The sequence below is a fragment of the Sus scrofa genome, chromosome 1 (genome assembly GCF_000003025.6).
Source record: "Sus scrofa isolate TJ Tabasco breed Duroc chromosome 1, Sscrofa11.1, whole genome shotgun sequence".
Lineage (NCBI taxonomy): Eukaryota > Metazoa > Chordata > Mammalia > Artiodactyla > Suidae > Sus > Sus scrofa.
This window is the reverse complement of record NC_010443.5, coordinates 218576133-218593850: the sequence shown is the minus strand read 5'-3', so window position 1 is coordinate 218593850 and position 17718 is coordinate 218576133. Positions and strand designations below refer to the sequence as shown.

Sequence of the window (17718 nt, the reverse complement as noted above, 5' to 3'; positions counted from 1 at the left end):
TCTAACTTATCTATGTAATTCCAATTTGCTTCATGGAGGGAATACAATGCTTGTGTAGTTACATGGATTTTTCTCTCAAAATGTCAGTTAACCATTACTGTTAATGGGAGCTACACTTGTAGTTCTTATCATGATGCTGGTGACAAAGTAAGTGCTTTTATAAAGAAATTCAGCGTCAGTGGAAACCAAGATAAATTCATTTCAAATCAAAAGCAACCATGAAAGAGCCTCGTCTAGCAATTACAGATTTCAAAAATTGGGGGCTTGATGAAGGAAACTGTGTCCTTGGGTAGAATAATTTTCACACGGTTGACTGGCCTGGGAGTGTTCTTGCAATTAGTCATCGGGGCTGTCACATCTACAGGTTGTCTTCTTTTATGAAAAAGAAAACGAAAGATTAAGAACAGAGAATTTTCCCTTCTTTACTATAGTTTTGCTCTAGGCTGCTTTCATGCAATACTCTGTGTTGCATGTTTTCTCCTTGGCAAATTTAAATGAGATTAGAATCATTCTAGTTTGCAACGTCACTACCCAAAACTTCCTGGGTGGAATGTATGAGAACAAAAGCATCCGTACTTGTCTGCATTTAACTTACTAGGAATAGGTCTAAGGACGTCGGGGATGAGAATCTCCACCAAAGCCTGGTACATCCCATGGTCACAGTTACACATCCATTTCAGGATAGACTCATGTTTGCACAGAGTTATCAGCTTTGCTTTCGGAAGTCGACTTTCTATTTCACTCAGATTGCTGGTGTGAATAAATGTAGCAAATGAATAGATGGAAAATGAGGATAAAAAAGAAAATGGACTTTAAAAATAGTTTTAGTTTATCAAATATTACTGAGGTTAGAACTATACCACCATTGCCCTGGTGCCACATGGCTGGATATCTATAACACTCCCCCAGAGCTGCCTATGCACGTTAATACTTTCTGACGGTATGAAAGGCAGATATGATACTAATTCCACAAGGATGAAATAGTTCTACCGCAGTCCCCCAAATCAATAAAAATGGGAGCTATAATACGCACACTGAAACCTCAAGGGAGTAGTTTGTGGTTTATTTCAATCTATTCACTTAATGTTATCAGGTAAGCTTCACAACTGGTATACATATCTCTAATTTATTAGCTGTGACATCTACTCAGCCATGAAAATGAATTGGAAAAGCATATTGATTCTGACCTTGATTCAGTAATGGTAGTGCCATCAGTTGGAGTAGAGGGAGAATAGCGCCAGAATGTTTGCCACAATTTTTCTATCAGGCTAAACTGAAGATTCACAACAACGTCCAATATTGCCTAAAAAACAAAAATATATCAATATTATGTTCCAAAAGTTCTTATGGAGATGTGTGAGGAGGGCATGCTGTGACAAGACCTATAAATAATAAAGATACTTTTGGGCTCATAAATTAACAAGGTGAAAGTGAACTAAGTTTTGCCAATGAAAATGGGAACACAAAAGAGATTAGTTAAAAAAAAAAGAGTAGGGTGGATAACTCTTCAATGATTAAGCAGGATAACTTGTATTCCTCCCAGAATGGCCTCACACCATACCCTTACTTCTACCTCTCTTATCCCTACATCTTCATGCTTGCTTCCCTAACTTTTCTTCCATCCCTTAATCCACTGCTTCCCTCACTGCTGTCACTTCTACTATTCTAGATCTGTAAGGGCACAAAACATAGATTCCATTCACACTGGTCTTCCTTGGACTAAGAGTGTCCACTGGCCTTAAAAGGGGACAGAAGAGGAGTTCCTGTCATGGCTCAGTGGTAAAAAATCTGACTAGTATCCATGAGGACGTGGCCTCACTCAGTGGGGTTAAGGATCCGGCATTGCCGTGAGCTGTGATGTAGGTCGCAGACATGGCTTGAATCTGGTGTTGCTGTGGCTGTGGTGTAGGCCAGCAGCTATATCTCTGATTTGACCCCCTAGGCTGGGAACTTCCATATGTGTGGCCCTAAAAAGCTAAAAAAAAAGAAGAAAAAAAGAAAAAAAAAAAAGAAAAGAAAAGAAAGAGGACAGAAGAGAGATGTGTAGAAGTGCTTGTGTGTGGCAGATAAAGTTAGGGCTAAATTAGCTCTGGCTAGGGCTGGCTGCTGTTCATGGGCTCTGTGTGGTCACACAATGTCTTCCATTCAATCCCCTCTCAGCCTACTCTTTTTCTAGAGAAGCTATAAAACCATCCCCTTTCCTAACGCTGGGGGTGAGGGGCCTCACTTCCTCCTTCTCCTCAATTTTATCTCCTAGAACCATTTTCCAGCTGCATCAAGGATATTTTTTTGATGATGCTAAAATCTGCCACTTTTATTAACTTCTGATGATCATATTCACCCTGGCTTTGCAATCACTCTGCAAATTCGCCTTAGATAAAAGTAGTCATAAAAACTTGTTTGTGCAAAGATCACATGATTCTGTGATTATTTTGAGTATAAAAGATAAGACCTCAGTCTGTGTTTGATGTCATCAGCATTGAAAACAAAAACATGTAAAACAGCCCCTTTGTGATCTGCGAAATTCACAGATGCCAAGAGAATACAGGGGGCAATTGGGAGAATCAATCTAAGCATTTTAGGCAGAAAGAGGAAACAGTAACTTCATAATTCCAGAGTCTGTGCTACCCAAGCAGATCTTGCCCTGTGTGTAATCCAGAGAACACCTGATGTTCTATACAAAACCACTTTGAGGCCAATTTAATTATTAAGCAAAATCTGTTTGGGGGCATGTTCTAGGAACTAGTAGGAAATATTGCAAGTAGTTGGATAATGAAAATGGAGGGAAGGGGACAAATTAATTAACACAATGTTCAGCCTTTAATATCAGCAACAATAAAAATGGAAAAGCAAGCTCTGGAAGTAAAGGGCATGCAGATGTCCCTTCTCCCTGGGCAAAACCCAGAACTTTCCCAGGAGGCAAGTTATTACAGCTTCTTTCTCAGTCGTAGCTTAGGCACATTCCCAGAGACATCTATTAATGAAGTAATTAGTACTATTTGCTACAATACCTTACATATCTCTAGCTATGAAATTGTATAAAAACACTATGCATATATAAAAAGAAAAAAAATTAGTGTCACAACAACTTGTGCAGAAAATTATATTTGTTTTTTACATAACTAGTGAAACTTCCAAAATATCTTTGATAGACCAACTGTGAGAATTTCAAGCAACAGGCAAAATAGGTATATTAATCACTTAAAATATGAACTATTAAAAATATGAAATAAAATGAAGCAAGTAACAAACTCAGTGCCTCAATTTCCAATAATTCTTTTGAAAAGGATATTCACATCAGCCTCATTTAGGCAGTTTTACAAATGAATAGGACACTTTATCATTTGTTCACACACTTTTAAATATGTTCAGACTAAAATATATGGTAAATATAGCTTAAAATAATCGATATTCCATTGGCTTAGGGCAAACAACTACTTAAAGGATTGGATCTAGACTCACACACCTGTCCTTCAGAAGTTTGGAAATTTTGGAGTTCTTGTTGTGGTTCAGTGGTCAACGAATCCGACTAGGAACCATGAGGTTGTGGGTTCGATCCCTGGCCTCACTCAGTAAGTTAAGGATCCAGCATTGCCATGAGCTGTGGTGTAGGTTGCAGACACGGTTAGGATCTCGCATTGCTGTGGCTGTGGCATAGGCCAGCGGCTATAGCTCCAATTAGACCCCTAGCCTGGGAACCTCCATATGCTATGGGTGCAGCCCTAGAAAAGACAAAACAAACAAACAAACAAACAAAAATAAACGAAAGTTTGGAAATTTAACAGGAAAAATAATTAGAATTCTTCCTTTTCGTATATGGCTTTATGCCCCTAGAGAAAGGGCATATAAACACTGGTAACTCTGATATAAATGGGGTCATTCTATGAATTGCCATTTCCCACAGAGATTAATTAGTATACATGTTATCTCTTCATATTGAATATTTTCTGCAACTGGTATGTTAATGAAAATTTTGTAATCCAAAGAATATCTTCATCTTGTGGGAGTTTTTCAGTTTAATTAATTTTAGTGTTTTTTTTCTTTTCTTTTCTTTTTTGGCTATGCCCACAACATGTGTAAGTTTCAGCACAAGGGATCGAACATGCACATAGCAGCAACCTGAACCACTGCAATGACCACGCTGGATTCTTAACATGATGTGTCACATGGGAACTCCTTACTGTACATTCTTTAATAATGTAAATAATCATGCTCCAATTTATATTTTGAATAAATATGAGAAACTTGAAAAAAATCCAAATTATACTTGTGAGGGCTGGTTTGCCTGAAACAAGGTTCACCTGAGCATAGAGAAATGAGAAACTGCTGGAGTTCCCGTTGTGGTGCAGCAGAAACGAATCCAACAGGTTGAAGGTTCAATCCCTGGCCTTGCTCAGTGGGTTAAGGAACCGGCGTTGCCGTGAGCTGTCGTGTAGGTTTCAAATGCTGCTCAGATCCGCATTGCTGTGGCTGTGGCGGAGGCCGGTGGCTACAGCTCTGATCAGACCCCTAGCCTGGGAACCTCCATATGCCGTGGGTTCGGCCCTGAAAAGCCAAAAAAAAAAAAAAGAAGAAGAAAGAAACTGCTTAGACAATCTTCATGTAAATATTTATTGAATATATATGATATTCACACAAAAAGAAATTTTTTTCTAGATAAGTAAGGATCATCCAGAAATTCTCTAATATTGGGAAAAGCATACCCATCAAAGAGAAATGGGTAGTCAGTGTTTTTCATCATTACAAGAAATGTTGGGAACAAACTGGCAGGATGTGTTGAAAGACACTTGTGGCTCATGGTTTGTTAATAAAGAGAGAACTTGCCCTTGGTTGTTAATAATCTAGCACCCTTGACAAGCACTCAGATTCACTCAAGCAGTTCTTATTTCTGAAGTGGGAAAAAAAAAAGTCTGTGAATGCTATGAGCTGAGACTTCTCACTGTACACTGCGTCGTCAGCAGTCAGGAGGACTGCCCAGGAAATCCAAAGGATTATCTTTTACTCCTAAGTAGAACACAAATAGCCCTGGAATAAAGCTACTTAAATTCTAAACAGACTTCTCTTTCAAAAGGAAGAGCACTTTAGGAAACTCTTTTTGTAATAGGTTATTTCCTTTTCACAAGGTGAGTTGCAGGCACATGCAGGCTTGGAGACAGTTCACTTCCTGGAGAGAATATAGACCATTCTGCAGTGGGATACTCAGAAAGGGACTAGGAGTAGGGATGGAAAATACCAAGAGAAAACTTAATTAACCACAAAAATAAAAGAAACAAAACTAGAACTTCAATGATCCCTGGAAAGAGCACCTTAAATGCTTTATTACTACATATTTCTAGGAGTTTTCCTGTGGTGCTGAGGGTTAAGGATCCAGCGTTGTCACTGCAATGGCCTGAGTTGCTGCTGTGGTGTGGGGTGATTCCTGGCATGGCATGGTAATTTCCACATGCCAAGGGCATGGCCATTAAAAAAAAAAAAAAATTTCTAGAAAACATTTTTTTTTTTTTGTCTTTTTTTTGTCTTTTTGTTGTTGTTGTTGTTGTTGCTATTTCTTGGGCTGCTCCCGTGGCATATGGAGGTTCCCAGGCTAGGGGTCTAATTGGAGCTGTAGCCACCGGCCTATGCCAGAGCCACAGCAACGCGGGTTCCGAGCCGCGTCTGCAACCTACACCACAGCTCACGGCAACGCCAGATCGTTAACCCACTGAGCAAGGCCAGGGACCAAACCCACAACCTCATGGTTCCTAGTCGGATTCGTTAACCACTGCGCCACGACGGGAACTCCTAGAAAACATTTTTGATAGAAGCACACCCTTACAGGGTAAAATTCAAACAGTGAAACGAAGTATACTGAAAAATTAAGTCTCTTTCACCTGACTCCCAGCCACTCAGTTTCCTTCCCAAAGACAACCAGCATTAACATTTTGTTCTTTCTTCTGGGGAGATGTACATATATATATGTTCTTTTTCACTAAAAGGATAGTATACTGTAATCACTGTTTTACATCTTGCTTTTTCCCTTAAAAATAAATCCTGGTGCTTATTTCACAATAGTGGATTTAGAGTTGCCCGTTCTTTTTAAAAGTTGTAATGCATTGCACTCTATAGATAGTACCATATTTTATTTATTCAGTTCCCTGTTAGATACTGAAGTCATAACCAGTCTTTTGCATTAAAAACAATAATGCAACAAGTTCCCCGTATACTTATCTCTTCACCCACATGCAAGCATTTTTCTAGCATGAATACCTAGGAGAGGAATTGCTTTATCAAAGGACTCAGAATAGGCCAGGAAACTGGAAAGCAACATTCAGTCTCCCTTTTTTGCATTCTTTACTTCTCCAGTTGGAGATAAGAAAAAAAATTAACTTATCAGTGCTCAAAGAAATAAGAACTTCATCTACCCCTAGGGATATGTTTGATGATTTTCTTTTAGCAAGCTGTCTGGCAAAACTTAGCATGTGTTCATACTATGTTCAAAAAGACTTACCTCACAGTGCTCTCGATAAAGACTCTGCAGTGACTTGATATCCTCAAAGGTAGTACCATCTGGCAGAGAAGAGATTTCAACTTCTCCAAACTCTGGAAGTGCTCGAGATGCATCTGTTACCATGACAACATAACAGAAAAAAGTTATTGTGGACAGTGCCAATTACAGATTAATGAGGGAAAATTTAAGAAGACTAAAAAGGAAAAAAAATGAAAGGTCAGAGGTCTAAAAAGCAAGGATTTTTCATATTAGTATTTGATAAACAAAACTTAGCATTATTAGCACAGAATAGCAGAAATACTTTTAAAAATTTTGAAGAAATTAAATTTTCACTATGATTATACTGGACATAACATATCACACTGTCTCTTAACAGAGGGCCCTTATTCAAAGAAAAATATCTTGAGCTGGTAAGTGTCAACTTTAGTTATTTTTATCATTATATTACTTAAGTATATAAAAATAAATCTAGCTTTAAACTCATTATTCTCATACCTCTCATATAATCATAAATGAAAAGACCTACAAAAATAAGTACAAAGAAACTTACAAAAATAACATTAAACTTAACAACATTAGTTTGACATAATAGATGATGCTGTTGTCCTGTAATTAAATTACCTCTTGCAGCATGAATATGGCATTGTCTGCTATAGCGCAGGATCTTTTGAGTTTGACAGGCCTATACCAATGTGTACTTTATGGTGGCTGGTTCTCCCATTATGCTTCTATATGCAAATGAGCTATGAAACTTTCCTCCACACAGAGCACTGGGACATCATTTAGCCTTCCCTTGGGATGAAGGCGTAATTTACATAGTAAGTCTCTCTCTGTTCTTTTCTCATTAGCACTGGACAATTAATGCAATGCACTTTGGTGCCAGCCTTATCATAAATTCAAATAAAAATGTGGAAATTAAAATTGCAGAACAGTATTCGTTCTAGTCTTCCAGATAATCCAGAATATTTTTTTTTTAGATTATAATTGAAATAAGAATACAAAATTTTTTTAAAAAATCTTTATGATAGCTTAGGGTCTACAAGAATATATTTGAGGGCTCTAGTTTGGGAATGCTGCCATAATGTTTACAATTTCAGTTGCCATTCTAACCTGAGAATACATTTTAATTGTCTTCATCAGAAAGTACACATAGACACATATACACACACACGACACATACACACATGCACGACACATACACACATGCACTCTCTGATAGCTTCTACTTATCTTGATCTGTTGTATAGAAACTATGTACGTTCATCTCTAGAAAAGTTGTCAGTTAAAGAGCCATTTTCATAATTTTAGCTATAACAGGAATATGCAAAATGTTCAAGTTCTACTTTCTTAACTTTTAAATAACAAGAAAGTGGTATACCATCCACAAAATTACAAAAATAGGAAATACTGTGATTGATTAAAAAGAATAAATTACTTTTTAAAAGTTCATAGTAATATTTTTCTAATCTGAGACTATATGAATATGCAACTTTATAGGCAGGAAATGAGGCATCTTTTTGGCACTTTACTGAAAGTAATGAAAATTTCAATCACAAATGCCCAATTAATACAAATTCTGGAAAATAATTTCATAGAAATGAGCCTTTAATTCATACACATTTAAAAGTCCTACATAGCTTGAGATTTTCAAAAATAAGCTCTAGTAAAGACAAGTACAAATGAACTAGAACTATGACAATGTGCACAGTTTCAGCCCACAAAAGAATCTATGTAATTAACATCTGTAAAAGACATTGCAGTTGGAAAAAACACTGCCTTTGTTCTCTTGCTTTCCAAATCCTAATAGCAACTAATATGCATTACACCTTAACATACCTAAAAACTGTTGATGATGTTGACTTTGGGCAATTACAGTTTGCTCAACAGATGTGCCTGTCTGTTGACCACTTCCTGTGAAACCATCTGCAACCCCATCCACTTTCTGCATAGGCTTGTACCTAAAAATATTAGATGGGAAAAAAACAAATAAACCAAATTATTCCTTGCTTTTTTGCACTACACAAAACTCCCAAGGCATTCGATTTTATTCTATCTTCTTTAATGTCTCATGATAGTTTTAAGATTTCCTTTCTTAACCGTCTCATTATGTTAGGATGAAGAAATAGAAATTTTTTCAACTGTAAAAGAAAAAAGGGGAGGGGCTTAGGAAGAGGACCCATTTTTGAAAATTCAGAAATTTAACTAAGAATGAGAGAGTTATAAGGTATTTCTTTGGACAGCCGTGGCAAAGATGGCAAAGATGTCCATGATTACAGTTTTAAAACACAATTAAAATATAACTTTAATACAGTTGAATATGCAATTTAAATATAAATTTTAATAGCCAAAAGATCAAGGGAGAAACATTTTAAGTACATTGAGACATTACTCTGAAGATCTAGGAGCTTGGGCCTGAGAAATGCTAATTAATGGCTTTCAATTAATTAGTATCTTCAAAATATGATCAGCCTATAAACTCTACCACGCTGTTTTTCACATCATCTAAAGTCTCCCTTGCATCTCAACACATTCATCTCCCTTGACCCCTGTCCATATTTGCAAATAACAAAGACCACAAGCATCAGCTTGCAGCAAAAGGCATGCAAAAAGCCATCTACAAACCTAGATTATCAAATTTTAAAAATAAACAGAATCAAAATCAGCTACAGTTACCTATTTATCTTTAGGTCTTAGTCATACAAACTCATGAATTTTCCATACTGCTGAAAGAAAGAAAATATGCTTCAGCAGCATGGACAAAAAGAAAGGCTGCTTTGGAGAGAAATACCACATATGAAATGTGCAGGTAAATCTCCTAGGATAAGCAAATACAAAATAAGAAATAATCAGCAGCTATAATTTCATCTTTTTCTAATATATCATGTATTTTTCTTCATTTTAGAAATTAAGAAAAGCAGATTAAGACAAAGTTAAAATCTGCAATAAGTTTATTACCTAGAGATTTCATTATTTACTTTATGCTGTTTGTCCTTCCATTTTTTCCATTTCTAATTGTATTTATTTATTTATTTTTTTTTTTGTCTTTTGTCTTTTTTTTTGTTGTTGTTGTTATTGTTGCTATTTCTTGGGCCGCTTCCCCGGCATATGGAGGTTCCCAGGCTAGGGGTTGAATCGGAGCTGTAGCCACCTGCCTACGCCACAGCCACAGCAACGCGGGATCCGAGCCGCGTCTGCAACCTACACCACAGCTCACGGCAACGCCGGATCCTTAACCCACTGAGCAAGGGCAGGGATCGAACCCGCAACCTCATGGTTCCTAGTCGGATTCGTTAACCACTGCGCCACGAAGGGAACTCCTCTAATTGTATTTATAAACAGAACCACCTAATATTCTCACCACAAAGATACTTGACTCTTACACTGATATGAACAACAATGTCCCTAGTACATGAACAAGATATGATCAAGGATGCTTACACTCTGACAACGGATATGAGATGAATGGACCTGGTGAAACATCATACAAACTAATGTTCAGGTTGCCTTAGGAAATGATTCAATCTTGAATGTTATTAACTATACCTTAGATAAATGAAGCTTCTGTGAAAAACTGCAAAGTCACTCAAAATGACGTTTATAGGTATTTCTTATGTGACAGAAACTCACATAGAATTATATGAAAAGCAAAAATAAAGTCAAAAGATGAACAGGGTGAGAAAACGATACAACATACTTCATTCTCACTGTCATTTTAGTGACGATCCTGCACCACCAAAATGTTGGTTTTTATTTTTTAGTGATCTAAAAGAACTCAAACCTATTATTTTATTTAGTGGGAAAAAAAATACGACAGTGCTTTTCAGGGGGGCCACACGAAGAGTTAACTGAAAGTTCAGTATTGTGATGTGCTAGCAGTGCCATTTAGAAAAAACTGAATGTTTTTCTGATTTTCTTTCCTCCTTAAAGAATCATCTTAGAAAGGCAAAAAAAAAAAAATCCTTTGTGAGGCAAGTACTTTTAGTACTTGTGTGGGGGAGCAGTTGCCAACCATTCTGTTCTAGAAGACTTGAATGATATTATCTTTAGGGAATATATTTAGGGAAGTTTTTGTCTTAATTGATTCATTCCAGGTTTCATTTGATTTTAGCTTCCCTTTTCAGATATGAAATTTTATATCACTAACACCATGTTTCTCCATTTTATGTTAATGGAGTTTGGGATTCATGAAGTTAATATACAAAAGTGGTTAAAGGGATTCAAATTATTTACTCTGAAGAAGAGGAAAATGGAAATATTTCCTACAGACGCCAATTATATTAAAACTTTCAATGGAGGATAATAATTTTAATGGAGTAAGTATTAGACTTTGCCCAACTAGGGTTTATCAGTTTCCTTTCTTCTGAACAGCTACTAGTATACTACAGATGTTTAATAGGCACAAATAGCAAGAACAAGTGGAATTTAACCCTGAAAAGAAATGACATATATTCATCTTAGACTATAAGTTTTCAGAGGACAGATGCTATGTCACAATCAACACAGTGTGTAGCAAGCCTGTAGTCTGCAAGAAAAATTATCTGCTCCCTTAGATATAGATAGCAGAGGTTCCAAAAGGAAAGAGATGTTTTTAATAAGCACTGCAAATCACAATTCATTATACTGATGTGTGATTATGCTTAATAATAAAGATATTGACTGGGAAGCAATGAAGAGGTGCATTCTACGGTATATGAGATGGAAAATCTCAAAAATCATCTCGAGATTAGCTTGTAGAGTAAAAGGAAATAAGTTGGTAAATTCTGGAGAAACCATGGAGATCAGTACGTAAGAACAAATCTTAAATAGGAGAAGTGAAGAAAAAAAAAGAAATACAGTTAGAACTGGGAAATGAGAGGTTTTATTCTAGCCACAGATTAAGGGTCACAAAGTGAATAGTTGATTGAATGGATTGGGTAAAGATGCACCATATGTATACGGTCTCACCTGCCTAGGTTAGAAGGACCTCAATAAGCCAGAACCTTATGCTCTATCCCCTTGGAGAAAGGTGTGAAGACAAGTTTGGGATATTTTGTAAAATAAGAAAAGGGCAGGGATATAGTTCATATACAAGGATAGTATCAGTGTATCCTAAAACTATGAGAGAGCTTCCAGGTAATCTTAACTTTGGCTTTTCCTGCATTAAGTAATAAATCACATAGTACCATATCTACAGTGTATTGCCTGGCACAGGATTGGTACTTAAAAGAAATCCCCAGAAATTAGAAATACTGAACTGAGAAAAGCTAAATGTTCATTTTCATCCTAAGCAAAGCATCCTATCCCTGCCGTTACCTCGGAGTGCTGTGTCTTCCCAGAGAAGGTAGGAGTTTAACAGGAAGTCAAAGAGCCACATTAAAAATAGGCTAAACAAATATTTGTGGTAACTGATTCTTCTTTGAGAGAAAGAGTATAGATGATATTATTTTAGGGTTTGAAGCCTAATTATATGTTAGTATCTGGGTAGCTTTCAAAAAAAATTCAAATGCTAGGCTTACCCTAGATCAACTGAACAAAAGCTGTGAGAACAGGGCTTAGAAATTTATTATTTTAACTAGCTTCTCATATATTTCTTAAGAAGCCTGCAGAGAATGAGTCCACAAGAGCTTCTTGGCCAAATAAAAAAACTCCTTCAGCCCAATGTTGTAGACATACAACCATAACACTAGAGAAAGACATTTTTTTAATAAAATGAATCATCATTTCAATAAACTACATTTGGAATGTAAATAACCCTCTCTGGATGGTAGATGGATGAATGACTGTATGAATGAATGTTCAAGGTAACATATTTCATTTTATCACACCATCAATTGATGTTAAACACACAGCAAATCTATTTAAAAAATATTTATTGAGCATTTATTGTGGGTAAAGAATTATAAGGGCATGATTTTGAAAACACTGTGTATGAACAGAATTTTTCCAGGATTTTTTAAATATTCCATTTGATTTACATGATAATATAATATTATCTTAACTGGCTGAATTTCAACTGACCTCTTAGTATTGAAACATAGCTTTCCAACTTCCTATTTCTTTAACTTCTTTATAAAGTAATTACTATTTGAATACTAAATTGTAAAAAAAAAAAAATGATGTTTTCTACTGAAAAAGATTCTTTGCTGAAACTTTTAAAAAAGTGACCTCTTCAGTATTTAAGAATATTCTAGTTTGGGGTTAACAGATGCAAACTATTACATTTAGAGTAGGTAAACAATAAGGTCCTACTGCATAACTCAAGGAACTATGTCCAATCTCCTGGGAATAGAACATGATGGAAAATATTAAAAAAAAAAAAAGAGGAGTTCCCGTCGTGGCGCAGTGGTTAATGAATCCGACTAGGAACCATGAGGTTGCGGGTTCGATCCCTGCCCTTGCTCAGTGGGTTAACAATCCGGTGTTGCCGTGAGCTGTGGTGTAGGTTGCAGACGCGGCTTGGATCCCGCGTTGCTGTGGCTCTGGTGTAGGCCGGTGGCTACAGCTCCGATTGGACCCCTAGCTTGGGAATCTCCATATGCCACGGGAGCGGCCCAAGACCAAGAAATAGCAAAAAGACCAAAAAAAAAAAAAAAAAAAAAGAATGTGTGTGTGGTGTATGTGTGTGTGACTGAGTCACATTGCTGTAGAGCATAACATTGTACATCAACTATACTTAATAATCAAAAAGAATATCCGCTCCTTTTTTCCTCATTTATTTTACAAGTTCATTATTTTAGAATAGGTTTTCTTACAGTGCTCTTCAGCGTGCTCTGAGAAAGACATGTACTACATCAAATGAAGAAACAGCTCTTGGTTTCAAAATTAGTAAGAAGCAAATGATAATTTTAACAGCTTGCAACTCCATGGGCAATCAAAGCTAAAGTTGTTAACAATTAAGAAATCAAAGAAACTCTAATGCTCTAATAGCTGAGCGCATGCATGAAACCTGTCACTAACACAGAAAACTTGGAAAATTATTAGGAATCTTCCCCCATGGGGTTAGTCATAGTTGTTATTTCAAACCTGGACAGCTGCAACTCTACTGTAAAATAACATCTAATACTGACAATAATCTCACGTATACAGACACTGAAGGAGTGCAAAGGAAGGCAAAGAACGGTGTATATTTACCATCACAGTCAACTAATAGTACCAGGTGGAAGGATTTTCAACAGATTAAATGAAACATTTGGAAAAGTTCCTTTGAATCAGGTGAAAAATGCATTTGCAAGACACAAAATCTGAGCTGTATAGGGAAACAGAGTCCTTATTACACTTATAAGTCTACAAGGTACATAACCACTTGATTTGAATGTGAGGTCAACAAATCTAAATGTTGAGGTCAAAACAGAGGCAAAGGCTAAAATTTTCTGCTAGAACCTTGATATTCTCTTTGGAAAAACTGTCCCCCAAATTTTTTAGATGATTGGAGGTCTGAAATGAACTAAATGATATAAACATGGACAGATCAGAAGAAAATGATTTATGTTAGGAGTGCCATCTTTTCAAAATCGTGATGGACTCCTTGGTGTCACACTGAATATGTCTATATTTAAATTACTTCTAACATCTACCCTGCTGGTTAATGATAGTTATTACTTCTCTTCAATCCTTGGTGGTTCTCACAGTGTTTGTCTCTTCATTAGCTCTACATCTATAATTGGGAAAGGAGAGGAGAAAGAAATTAAATTCAAATGGGGTCGTTGAATTAATGGCAGCAGTTTTAGTAGGAAATGTGGAAGAGGTAAGGAAGGAAAGAGGTTGAAACCATTGGCTAAAATAAAAGCTATGGATCATTCATTCATTTCACAAATGACAATGTGCTCAGTGCCCTTCTGGGTCCTGAGAATACAATGTTGAAAGAGGCAGATACATTCCCTTTTATCTCATTAATTTCTTCACTGAGTCCTAGCATAGATAGTTTAGGGTTAACTGTAGAGAACCGACACATTCTTGCTACAGGTATGTATGACACCTTTATGATACTTCTTTTACCTACAGCTGGTCTTTTCTGTTAAACTAATCCTAGAGGACTGTTTCTATACTTCTTTTATTTGGACAATGACAACCTAACTCCACCTGATGCCAAGATAGCAACAAAAACAAAAAAGGGCATCTGATGCTCTATTTAGGGAAAAGTAAATTAGTGAGCTTCTTACATATAGCAAAATTAAATGAGCCTCAGTTTCCTTATCAGTAAATAACAGTATGATTATTGCAAATGAGATCTTGCATATAAAGTGCTTTTTGAACATTTTACAAGGTCAATAAATGTTTTTCAGAAGGATAAGTGGTGACCGTTTATGAAAACAAATTTTACAGTAGTTAATAATTACTGAATTGTGATTATTTATGACTCTCCTGCCTTAATGGAGAATATATTTACATCAGGGACTTGATGCAATGGTAGAGTGAATATTTATTAACTCAGTGCAAAGATTACTTGTCTCCAAAAGCCAAATGCACAGGCACCTGAACATCTTCCCACTAAAGTCTCCAGCCACCCTCAGCTGTCTCAGAGCAATTTACCAGCCTTAGATGCTTATCTTTGCAATGACCCCAGGGATTTCATGCTCAGGAAAGGAATTGTAAACTATTAACATCAATCACATCTGAAACCCACTGGCCTAGAACTATAAAGAAATGGAAGCCAAACTTGCCCAAATACCAGGCTTCGTTCTTTTCCAAAACAGACTCACTCCTTTTTTTTTTTTTTTTTTTGGCCACACTTGTACCACACAAAATTCCTGGGCCAGGGATCAAATATCAAACCAATGCCACAGCAGTGACAACCCTGGATCCTTAACAATGCTAGGCCACCAGGGAACTCCAAAGCAGCCTTATTCTTAAAGAAATATTTTCTCTAGTGCATACAATATAATAATGATGATAATTTCCAGTAATAAAACCCTTTACACACTTTTTCCCAATTTAACTACAAAATAATCTTTGAGGTAGTCTATTATTAATTTTCATTTTGCAGATGAATAAACCAAGGTTCAGAGAAGTTCAGTCACACACACTAAGTGCCAATGCAGCCTGTATTCAAATCCCTATTTCCCACCTTTAAATATAGGGTTCTTTCCACTAATCTATGAAACCTATATTAGGAAAGGTCTTCTAATGACAAAGGTTCTTGTCCTCACTTCTTAGGAACACTCATGCTTTCATATCTGTCTACAGCTGAAGCACAGCTACCCTTGGTGTAGCATCTTTCCAATTGGCCTCTATTTTTCTCCACTAAGTTCCACAAAGCTTCCTTCTTTCACAGAATCCAATTCCTATGAAGAGACCATTCAAAGAGGCAAGAAGTGCTATATATCCTCACTGATTTGGGACATACTCAGGTGTGATTTTCCCTTTTATTTCATACACAAAAATTTTATTCCATGTGCATCTTTCTCTTTGAGTTACATTACCTCTTTAAGGATGGAATTCTCAGAAGAACAAAGACAAGAGGATTGGGTTCTTGTCCTGGTTGCTATACTGTGGATAAGTTATCTACCTACCCTTTATGGACTTCAGTTTTCTCATCAAGAGGATGAGGTATACTAGGTGATCTCTCCCTTCCAGTTCAAACTTTCCTTGATCCTGTTAAATGCTCTTTTAGATGTGTTGGATACATTTCATTTGCAGCTGTTGATTATTACATATTTGGTGAAGGAATGATAAATGCATTTTAATATACTGAGAATGGCTACTGGATCAAACACAACCAAGCACATTGTCAAAAGCACCTGGCTCTATTCCACCACTTTTACTACTGGGATTTGGAAGAAAAACTAAAATATATGTGCCAACACTCTCTATGTACTTCTTTTAAATATTAAAAATAAACTGCAGCAAACATTTTTATGTAGTTCGTAAAGCTGAAAATTACTTATCTCCTTTTTGCTGTATAATAATCTAATTCATTTATTATCTAAATTGGGGTAAGCAAATTAGTCCATGAGTGAATTCCCTTGAAAACCGAAGATTACCTCATTTAAGTGCAGAAGTTATTTTCATATGAAATATTTTCAACAGAAGGTACTAAAAAATAACTATTACACATTCCTTAACTGGGGTACTTAACCTTTTTCTGATCACCTGTAATGTCATCAATATGCCAAACAGTTATTCTACCATGTTAGACCAGATCCTAGTCACTGCAGTGATACTGAAAGGACTGCCTAGAGTACTCAGATCTAATCATCGCTCCATTAAATGTGCACAAACTGCCAGGTTGAATAGCCCAAAAGTGAATCGAAGACCCTTGTCTACTTATATTTCCTCTTGCCAGCTGTTATATCTCATGATTTCCTATGAATCAAGTGGGCTCTGATCTGCTCCTTTATTTTAGGTAAATGACTTGAGGATGGCTTCATCTTTTCAATTAAGATAAACTACAGGCTCTGTGACATCTGTTTTTCAATCAGAAGGTGTTTCCATTTACTTCCGGACTCATGGGCTATGTTCCCATATGGTGGTATTGTTGGGACTCTGATTGGTAGATAAGTGGAAATTTCCTCTACTACTCAATCAAATCGTCAAATGAGATACCTTATGTAAAGGAGCTCTAAAAACTATAAAGCTATGCAATACAATGATCACTATTAATGCTACAACTACAATGATTCCAAACTTATCAAAAAATGTACAAATTGAGCTCCAAAGATTGACTTTTATTTGATAAAATAATCACCATGTATACCTGAATACTCTTACTATAGGAATAGGTGAAGCATGTACATTTATACTATGGAAAATGTACCCACATATGATGCATACAAAAACCTTGAGGCATTTAAATAATGTGAATATTCTAACATATTAAATACTATTAGCTGCTATAAAGTATTTAAACTTTTCAAATGTCACTTGTATTTTAACAAGAGAATGGAAGACTCCTCTTAGTGATGTTTAATATATTCAATAGAAACATGAGTTTTGGAATCATCTTTAAAAGCCATAAAACCAATGATAAAATAAGTTCTTTTTCCATTGTTTTCAAGAAAAACTCTTTTTCCTTGCTTCCAGACTCAGGAAGAGACCACTCTTCCTCTCCCATCCAAATATTTCTTCTCAGTGGGGTAAGTGGCTTTACTTAGGGCCTATCAATGTTGCCAGTTGATATAATCCTTCAGAGAGACAACAGACACCTCCCGCTGTCCTCTTAATCCAAATGAGGGGCTGGTGAAGGTGATAACACTAACAATGCAAGCAGTTAGCAAGACACCCTTCCAAGGGCAAGTCTCCACAATCCAAAACTT

At 36.3% G+C, this 17718-nt stretch overlaps 1 protein-coding gene across 9 annotated transcripts in view; it reads right to left on the bottom strand.

Annotated features, from left to right (window-relative positions):
• Positions 1 to 17718, bottom strand: part of RFX3 (regulatory factor X3) — a 306963-nt gene that overhangs the window by 53539 nt on the left and 235706 nt on the right. For all 9 annotated transcript variants that reach the window (XM_021064195.1, XM_021064186.1, XM_021064169.1 and 6 more), the window contains 4 exons: positions 8324 to 8445; positions 6488 to 6600; positions 1188 to 1303; positions 596 to 750 (listed from right to left, as the gene is read on the bottom strand). In XM_021064195.1, coding sequence (XP_020919854.1) covers positions 596 to 750; positions 1188 to 1303; positions 6488 to 6600; positions 8324 to 8445 — 506 coding nt within the window. The remainder of the gene's footprint in view (positions 1 to 595; positions 751 to 1187; positions 1304 to 6487; positions 6601 to 8323; positions 8446 to 17718) is intronic.